This window comes from Amblyraja radiata, chromosome 5 (genome assembly GCF_010909765.2).
Source record: "Amblyraja radiata isolate CabotCenter1 chromosome 5, sAmbRad1.1.pri, whole genome shotgun sequence".
NCBI lineage: Eukaryota > Metazoa > Chordata > Chondrichthyes > Rajiformes > Rajidae > Amblyraja > Amblyraja radiata.
The window spans coordinates 90,585,778-90,596,283 of NC_045960.1; the positions used below are offsets into that span (position 1 = coordinate 90,585,778).

The following is a 10,506-nucleotide window of genomic DNA, read 5'->3' on the forward strand; positions in this document are numbered from 1 at the left end:
TGGTCCTTAAGCACATCAAGGCCACTCTCCCATCAACCCTGGATCTACACCAATATGCATACAGAGCAAACAGACCAACAGACGATGCCATTGCCACTGCCCTCCATACTGTACTGCTCCACCTAGAACAACGGGGAACATAGCACAACTGCTATTTATGCAGTTTACAGCTCTGCATTTAACACAATCGTACCCAGTAGACTGGTCTCCAAGCTGCCCGACCCAAGCTTCGTGAACAAAATCTGCCTGTGGATTAAGGACATCCTTACAGACCAGCCACAGTCAGTCAGGATGGGACCCCACCACTCCCCCACTCTGACACTAAACACAAAACCTTCACAAGGCTGTGTGCTGAGCCCCCTCCTCTACTCCCTCTATCAGGGCCGGATTTAGATGAAGAGAGGCTCTAAGCTGTTCCACTTGTGAGGCCCCTCCCAATCCCCCACCCCCACGACTAGAGGAAGATGGTCCACCAGATTGACACCGACTTGCAGCCGAGCATAGCCAATGAGATAAGGGGCCGGAAAGCTGCGCGTTTTATTTATTTATTTATTTATTGCCAGTGCTAGTGTCGAGTTATTGGCTTAAAACACTATTATTCTGAAATGGAGGGCAAGGAAAATTACTGAAGGGTTGTTTAGAGACTACAATGTGTTGTGACAGCATATGTAAGAAAGGCCTATAACAGTGTCAAAAATATTATACACCTTGCAGGGCTCTCACTTAATTTTTTTTCTCTGTTGTCAGCTGGGCAACCTTGGCAGCTTTTTAAGTTGCCCCTTAAGAATTTTGTAAGTTTCTATAAGATCCCCCCTCAATCTTCTAAATTCTAGCGAGTACAAGCCGAGTCTATCCAGTCTTTCTTCATATGAAAGTCCTGCCATCCCAGGGATCAGTCTGGTGAACCTTCTCTGTACTCCCTCTATGGCAAGAATGTCTTTCCTCAGATTCGGAGACCAAAACTGTACACAATACTCCAGGTGTGGTCTCACCAAGGCCCTGTACAACTGCAGTAGAGCCTCCCTGCTCCTCTACTCAAATCCTTTTGCTATGAATGCTAACATACCATTCGCTTTCTTCACTGCCTGCTGCACCTGCATGCCTACTTTCAATGACTGGTGTACCATGACACCCAGGTCTCGTTGCATCTCCCCTTTTCCTAATCGGCCACCATAATACATAACAGGAGATAAAAGTTCAGTGTGTTTATATACCATAGACCATATATATATACACAATAAATAAACAGATAAAATGCATTAGGCTGTTATTGTTCAGCCCCCCACCACCTCCAGTTTAAATTCCATTTAGAATATTTATAGAGGACCAGGAAACCAGAAGCAAGAGTTACTCCAGGGAGTTACTCCAGGTCCAGGGTCAGGGAGCGATTCTGCGTTGGTTTTCAGCGGTCGTGGCGAGGCGGCAACCGGACAGCATTGGCGGCCAGATCTCCCACAATTCAAAGCGAGGGAGAAAGTGCCCAGCGCCGACCAGATACCATGGCAGTGCGCATGCGCAGGGCGGCCGATGATGTGCTGGCCATGGTTGTGCACATGTGCAGGAGGAGGATGTGCTGGCCGTAGCAGTGCGCATGTGCAAGGCGGCCTGCCGTGCCGGCGGATGAGGAGCGAGCGGAGAGCAAAGACTCAGCGGCCCGGACATGGATAGGGATGGCGGGCGGAGACGGAGAGTGACAGACAGAGAGAGAGAGAGAGAGAGAGAGATAGAGAGCGAGGCCCCGCCCAGAGTTGAACGGCAGGTGTCCTACCTTGGCCGGAGGCTGCCTAGAATTCAAGGCCCTAGGCTTCAGCCTATGAAGCCTAGTGGTAGATCCGGCTCTGCAAGGCCCCCCCTAGATCTCGAGGCCCTAAGCTTAAGCTTGTCACGCTTACACGTAAATCCGCCCCTGCCCTCTATACCTATGACTGCATACCGACCCACAGCACAAACACCATCATAAAATTTGCAGACGACACAACAGTGGCGGGGCAGATCACTGAGGGCGATGAGTCAGCTTACAGGGAGGAGGTACAGAGGTTAATAGGCTGGTGCTCAAGGAACAACTTAGCACTCAATACAAAAAAAAAACAAGAGCTCATCATTGACTTCAGGAAGAAGCAGGGTGACCATCCCCCACTGCACATAAACGGAGAAACAGTGGACAGAGTCTCTAGTTTCAGGTTCCTCGGCACCCACATCTCAGCATCTCAGGCGGTCGACTAACACGCACTCCCTGGTAAAGAAGACACAACAACGGCTTTACTTCCTAAGATCACTCAGGAAAGTCAACTTGCCACAACAGCTGCTAGTATCATTCTACCGTTGCGCCATAGAGGGTGTCCTGACACATGGCATCCTGGTATGGTATGGCAACAGTTCTGCGGCTGACAAGAAGTCTCTGCAGAGAGTCATCAATACAGCCCAGAAGATCACCAACACACACCTCCCTGCCCTGGAAGAGGTCTATAGCTCTCGTTGCCTGCGGAAGGCATCACGCATACTAAAGGACTCATCTCATCCCGCACATCACTTGTTTGCCCTTCTGCCCTCAGGAAAGCGTTACAGGTCCATCAAATCACACACCACAAGATTAACAAATAGTTTCTGCCCCAAGGCCATCACCACATGAACTCTGCACTGAACAGACAGCCCCCATAGCCAATAGTTTGTACTGCCACAACACTATACTGTGAGTGGATATTTCTTAATAAATTAATAACATGCCATAGTTTGGTCACAGAACATGATATTGTGATTTTCATCAGATGGTATTTAGCATTTTACCTAATTGCAGAAACAACCATTACAAGTGGCTTTAATTATTTTACTCATTCCATTTACAACAGTGAAAAGTACATAAGTTAAACCAGCTTCTGCAGTTCTTTCCTACAGAGAAAGGTACAGCACAGGAACAGGCCCTACGGTCCACAATGTCTTGCCAAACATAATGCAAAAATAAACTAATCTCATCTGCCTGCACATGGTCATGTGAAACAATCCACCAGTTTTATATCGTGTTTATAAAATGGAACTCTAAACTAGAATTTATATATGAGAGAATTCAGATGCTGGAATCTGGAGCAAAAAAACAAACTGTTGGAGGAATTCAGCAGGTCAAGCAGCACTGTGGTTTCACATGGATGGTTGACTTTTCAGTTTGAGACCCTGCAATAGCACTGAGAGTGTAGAGGGAAGATAGCCGGTAAGCAGTGAGACAAGAGCTGATATGTGGAACCAAATGGGATGGGGATGATGAGCAGATGGAGCCAAGTGGAGGATATAGATGGGCAAAGTAGAGACAGAGACTCTTCGTGGAAACAGATAAAGAAGGGATGATGGGCAGACATTAACAGATGGAGGAGGGAATAGAAAGGATGAGTCAAAGGAAAATACATTTAGGTTGGTGTATGTGGGTGATGGGCAGATGGAGTGCAGAGAATGAAAAGGGGGGGGGGGGGGGGGGGAGACCTGAATTTAATAAGTCACATCAGTAACTTTAATGAGGAAACAAAGTTCCATAATTAACTTTTTAACTACTGTTTTAATGAAAATGGTGCAGCTCCTTTGTTGAAATCTCATCGTTTGCTACTATTGTCTTTCAATTTCTCCCATGAAACTTTTATATAATGTATGTTTGATCCCATCCTATTCAGTGCCAGGCAATTTTCCAGTTCTAGACAAACCCCAATACACCTGGTCATACACCCTGATATTTTTTCATGCACACATAATTAAATGTACATATTGAGGTACTCAGGAGTCACAATCATCTTTTGAAATGGCAATACATGTTTATAAGATTATTTGAAACAAATCCATGGCTTAAAACAAAATTGTATATAATAGCAAGAAAGTTTATCAATTATTGATTGATTGATACAGCTTAAGTAAAATGTGTCAAATTTAACATCAAGGTGGCAATTGATTCAGAAGAATTTGAATGGTAGCAAGGCAGGGACCAGCATGGATGCAAAAAAAAGTTGGAAGAACTTAAGAGGTCAGGCAGTATCTGTCGAAAGAAATAATCCAACAACGTTGGCTCAGAACTGTCTTTTTGATTAAGATTCCACAATTTGCAATCTCTTGGATCGTCGCTTGGTGGAACAGAGAAGGTACATTGATGAAGATGAAAAGGAGGTGGTAGTAATTGAATGTTGAAATATCATGAATTATTTTGATATGGAATCATTTTCAATGCCAGATATTCGCACAATTAGCAGACACCAATTCAAAGGTTTATGAGTCAAGAGTGGTTAATTGTCATGTGTGCCGAAAACGGAACAACGACATTCTTACTTGCAGCTGTAAAGGTCTAGAACCACCGGCTACCAACAAAACGAACGTGAAAGGATTTTAAAACATATAACAAGTCATACATTTCCCTAAATAATATGGTACCAAATTGTACAATAACTTTCAGAAATTAACTAGATTCATATCATATGCGGAAATATCTGCCCCATGGGGAAATAACAAAGATTTGGGTAATTGTCAAGAGGCGCTGGAGGGGCGATAACCAATGCTTCCTGCACTTGACTTTGTACATAATTCTCTTTATTTTAAAACAGAGGAAGATTCGTGCCCCAATTATAAATCAGAGAATCTTGCATATCTCTCCAGAAGAAGAAACTACAGAGGTTAACAACCCTGGATCTGCAAAGCGTTGACATTTGCCACCCTCCGATCACAGCGCCCACCGCCCCCCGGTATAATGCCGCGAGTCCGCCGGCAGTGTGGGGCGGAGGTTGCTGCCACGCACCTTGCCTGCGCTCCCCGCTCAACAGCGGCTGCTCGTCCTCCTCGCCCGACTCCTCCATGTCCCAGCCTGTCTCCGCTCGTCAACAACCGGATCCACTCGCCGGTCACGCGCGCGCGCGCACCACTTCCGCGTCCGCGGCTCCCAACCGTCGTCAAGCTGCCGCGAGAGAGCGCGCGGACCCTGCACGTCTCTGCAGAAGCTGCAGAGGTTGCAACCCCAAGGAACTGCAGATGCTGGTTTAAACCTCAGATAGACACACAAAGTTCAAGTGTTCAAGTGAGTTTATTGTCATGTGTCCCTGTATAGGACAATGAAATTCTTGCTTTGCTTCAGCACACAGAACATAGTAGGCATTTACTACAAAACAGATAAGTGTGTCCATATACCATAATATAAATATATACACACATGAATAAATAAACTGATAAAGTGCAAATAACAGAAAATGGGTTATTAATAATCAGAGTTTTGTCCGAGCCAGGTTTAATAGCCTAATGGCTATGGGGAAGTAGCTATTCCTGAATCTGGTTGTTGCAGTCTTCAGGCTCCTGTACCTTCTACCTGAAGCTGAAACAAAGCTGCAGTAACTCAGCAGGGACAGGCTGCATACCCATTTCCTTCTCTCCAGAGATGCTGCCTGTCCCGCTGGTTTACTCCGGCTTTTTGTGTCACCCATTAATCCTCTCCATTGATGCTGCCTGTCCCGCTGGTTTACTCCGGCTTTTTGTGTCTATCTGAGGTTACAACCCTAGATTTGCAAAGAGTTAAGACATTGCGGAGCGCAATAACAGAATTAACTCACTGAAACCTTAACATTGGAAGAAGTAGATTTTTTGCTGGCTGCATGGTCTGCAATAAGCGAGTTCGGTATTCTGATCGTGCATGCCCAGGTCATAGGTCACCTGTGAAAAACATTCTCGGCAGCTGTGGCGCTGCGTTGTGTGCAGTCCTGCGTTTCGTCCGTGGTTGGGATCAGGCCTGGGTCTCCGGCGTTGCGGGCGTTGTTGAGTTGCTGCTGGGCCGTCCCCATCCCCTCCTGGGTGTCAGTCCGTGTCCGGGGTGGCCCTAGGCTGGCGGGGTGGTGGCGGCCCCGGACTTGCAGCCGACGCGGGTGGGGGGGGGGGGGGCGGGCACCAGCTCGGCTCTGCCCGTCCAGCTGGGTTGGCCGACTGCCGGGGCGCAGGCCTGGAGCGGTGGCGGCCCCGGACTTGCAGCCGGCACAAGGGGGGGAGGCGCTGGCTCCAGCTGTCGGTTGGCCCGGCGGGCAGGCGGAGTTGAGCTGGGGTTGGCGCTTCTCCGAGCTGGCTGGGGGTCGCTGCTCCGGGCTGGTGTCCCGTCGGTCCGGGACACTCGGGGGACAGTCCAGTGGCGATTAGGTGCAGGAGTAGGCCATTTGGTCCTTCGAGCCAGCATCGCCATTCAATGTGATCATGGCTGATCATCCCCAATCAGTACCTCGTCCCCGGCCTTCTCCCCATATCTCCTGACTCCGCCATTTTTAAGAGCCCTATCTAGCTCTCTCTTGAAAAATTCGGCAGCACTTGCGGCGCCGGGATCCGGGTTCGATCCTGGCTGCGGATGAGGTATGGGTCTGTGTGCGTGCAACTGCCGAGAATGTCTCTCCGCCGGTCCATTCTCCCCCCCCAGCACCCCCGTCTCCCACTCACATCTGCCCCCTCTATCTCGCTGTTACACCCCGCTCTATCATTACCTGGCACCCCCGTTCCTTAGATTAAATATATTTTTAGACATAAATCATGAATAAAGATAAGAATTTATACACAGTTTATAAAGTCAGCGTTTCGTTCACTTTTTCCTTATAGCGAGTGACCTTTGACAAATCCCATGATTTCTTGTGTTTTTCGGAATACCACTCGTTTATTCAATAGACAATAGACGCAGGAGAAGGCCATTTGGCCATTTGAGCCAGCACCGCCATTCAATGTGATCATGGCTGATCATCCATAATCAGTACCCCGTTCCTGCCTTCTCCCCATATCCCCTGACTTTGTTATCTTTAAGAGCCCTATCAAGCTCTCACTTTAAATTATCCAGAGAACCGGCCTCCACCGTCCTCTGAGGCAGAGAATTCCACAGACTCACATCTCTGTGTGAAAAAGTGTTTCCTCATCTCCGTTCTAAATTTCTTACCCCTTATTCTTAAACTGTGGTCCCTGATTCTGGACTCCTCCAACATCGGGAACATGTTTCCAGCCTCTAGTGTGTCCAGACCCTTAATAATCTTATATATTTCAATAAGATATCCTCTCATCCTTCTAAATTCCAGAATACAAGTATTCTTCTTCATGTTTATTTTTTTGTCAAGAGTATGCAATGAATGTTTCTAATTTACAATCTCAACGCTGGAAATACACACAATTGGATTGTCGCAGCAAGGGACGGGTTGTTAAGATAGTTTTGTCTCCCCAAGAAGGATAGGAACAGGAATAGGAATACTTTATTGTCACATGTGACGAAGCACAGTGAGATTATTTGTTTGCATAATATATACAAATGTCTTAAGATGTACAACCCCCTTGGTAAATAGAGCAACAGCTTTGCCGGGTTGACAACTCATTTTGAAACACGTTTCAAATATGGTACAGGTATCAAGTTTCAACTTGAAACACTAAAAACACACTAATGGATCCCTTTTGTAAACGATGCCCTTTAACTATTCCCCAAGCCTAAACCAATAGCACCACATAAATTTGCAAACTCCACCATATAAAACGGACAAGGAAGCAGGGATAGGAGAATCACACAAATGGCCATGCTGCCTCATACTTCAAGGGACTGGGGATCAATTCTTACCTCCGTTGTGTTTGAGTGGAGTTTGCATATTCTACCACAATGTCAAACCATTAGGTTAATTACAATCTCTCAAATAACACTAATTTATAGATTTTTTTCTTTCATGTTGATTTTCTGTTGTCCAATCAGTTGATTGATCTGGAAGTACAACTAACCCATATCGGTGCCGTAAAGTTTGGTGATTTGCCAGTAATTATTTAAATCTCCTTACACTTTGATGGTTCAGGAGCCATTCATAAAGAATAATGACTGAGATAGATTGACCATCGGGCAAGGATACACAACACAACGGGGAAAAGACAGGAAGAGTTGATGTGGAATCGTGGTCATTACGATTTTCTGAATGGGAGAGGTTGAATGGGTTGGCTCGTCCTGCTGCTTCTAATTCTTACATTTACTTGATATTTTCAAAAACAATGAAACCTTGAGAACGGAGTAGATCTCAGAAATACTACAGGTGATATTTAAGGTGATATAGGTTGAATATCCTTATTCTGATTAATATATTCAAAAAGTTACCTAACCTAATTAACTTACATTTTGCAGCAATGAAAGTCCTGCAAGCCATCATCAGCTGTAACTCAAGTGATTTTTGGTGATAGGAGTATTGAAAGAACAGTCACATGTTGAGTAAATCGTCCCTCAGAGTTGTAACTCACAGGATGATTTGAATATTTTTATTTTGGAAGGAGGACTGTAGAACGACAGCAGAAGTATCAATTTTAAATTTAATTTGGAAAAGTTAAATAGGTCTTAAGTTGTTGGGAATCTTACCACTGCTGTGGATATACCAAAACAAAATATAGCTGTTGCTCTTCCACAAACAGCAAATCAGAATATTAGCAGGAACAATCGAAAGTTAATCCTGCAATTTTTCTTTCACAAACTGAATTATTTAGATCATAAAGTGCCTGTCACTCCATTTATATTCTAGCCCACTCATGATGGTAATGGGGAAATATTAGATTAAAATAACACATGCAAGTGCCCTTCACCATTCACTTTCTAGTAATTGAGGGAGACAGCACTGAAACAGGTTTTCGCCCATCAGATCCATGTTAACCATCAATTGACACTAATCCTACATTAATTCCATTTATTACACCCCCACATTATCATCAGTTTCCACCAGATTGTACCATCTACCAACTAGCCTGGGACCAGTTACAGTGGCCAATTAACCTTAAAATCTGTATGTCTTTGGGATGTGGAAGGATACCAGAGCACTCCAAGGAAACCCATGTGGTCACAGGGAGAACATTCAAGTTCCGCACAGATGACACCCAAGGCCAGGATTGAATCTCGGTCTCTGGCTCTGTGAGGCACAAGCTCTATTAGTGGCAGAATGCTAAAACCACTGCAGCGTAATTAGAACATTGTTATAATCTGAGATCTCTGAATGTAGCATGTCCTCCACTCAAAATCAGCTAGTCTGCCCAGTCTGAAAATCTATTGCAGTTGGGTCTGCCGTGGCTGTCTCTGGTAGGCTTCTGAATTACAGGAACCAAGTCTATCCATTTTGTTGATTGTTCCATCTGCATGCTTATTGATCTTATAGTCAGCTTTCTCTGCTTTGCATTGACTCGATTATTAGTGCTTTAATCTGGACAAAGCATAACCTAAAACAGGAGCGGTCTCAAGCCCTCTGAGCAAATACCACACCCTTTGATCTGTTTGAGAATGCACTGGATAAGACAAAGTCTCTCAATGCATACTGGCCATACAAAAATAACTATGGAAGAACCAAGGAGGAAATTGGAGCAGAGGATGGGTATATAACCAAATAACAATTACAGCACGGAAACAGGCCAACTTGGCCCTTCTAGTCCGTGCCGAACACTTACTCTCCCCTAGTCCCATCTACCTGCACTCAGACCATAACCCTCCATTCCTTTCCCATCCATATACCTATCCAATTTATTGTTAAATGATAAAATCGAACCTGCCTCCACCACTTCCACTGGAAGCTCATTCCACACAGCTACCACTCTCTGAGTAAAGAAGTTCCCCCTCATGTTACCCCTAAACTTCTGTCCCTTAATTCTCAAGTCATGTCCTCTTGTTTGAACCTTCCCTACTCTCAATGGGAAAAGCTTATCCACGTCAACTCTGTCTATCCCTCTCATCATTTTAAAGACCTCTATCAAGTCCCCCCTTAACCTTCTGCGCTCCAAAGAATAAAGACCTAACTTGTTCAACCTTTCTCTGTAACTTAGTTGCTGAAACCCAGGTAACATTCTAGTAAATCTCCTCTGTACTCTCTCTATTTTGTTGACATCCTTCCTATAATTAGGCGACCAAAATTGTACACCATACTCCAGAATTGGCCTCACCAATGCCTTGTACAATTTTAACATTACATCCCAACTTCTATACTAAATGCTCTGATTTATAAAGGCCAGCACACCAAAAGATTTCTTTACCACCCTATCTACATGAGATTCCACCTTCAGGGAACTGTGCACAGTTATTCCTAGATCCCTCTGTTCAACTGCATTCCTCAATTCACTACCATTTACCATGTACGTCCTATTTTGATTTGTCTTGCGAAGATGTAGCATCTCACACTTATCAACATTAAACTCCATCTGCCATCTTTCAGCCCACTCTTCCAAATGGCCTAAATCTCTCTGTAGGCTTTGAAAATCTACTTCATTATCCACAACACCACCTATCTTAGTATCATCTGCATACTTACTAATCCAATTTACCACACCATCATCCAGATCATTGATGTACATGACAAACAACAGTGGACCCAACACAGATCCCTGTGGCACCCCACTAATCACCGGCCTCCAACCTGACAAACAGCCATCCACCATTACTCTCTGGCATCTCCCATTCAGCCACTGTTGAATCCATCTTGCTACTCCACCATTAATACCCAACAATTGAACCTTCGTAACCAACCTTCCATGAGGAACCTTGTC

At 45.0% G+C, this 10,506-nt stretch overlaps 1 protein-coding gene across 1 annotated transcript in view; it reads right to left on the reverse strand.

Moving 5' to 3' along the window:
• Positions 1-4,869, reverse strand: part of slc17a5 (solute carrier family 17 member 5) — a 40,223-nt gene extending 35,354 nt beyond the window's left edge. The window contains exon 1 of the mRNA XM_033021720.1: positions 4,760-4,869. Coding sequence (XP_032877611.1) covers positions 4,760-4,817 — 58 coding nt within the window. The 5' untranslated portion in view covers positions 4,818-4,869. The remainder of the gene's footprint in view (positions 1-4,759) is intronic.
• Between the last annotated feature and the right edge of the window lie 5,637 nt (positions 4,870-10,506).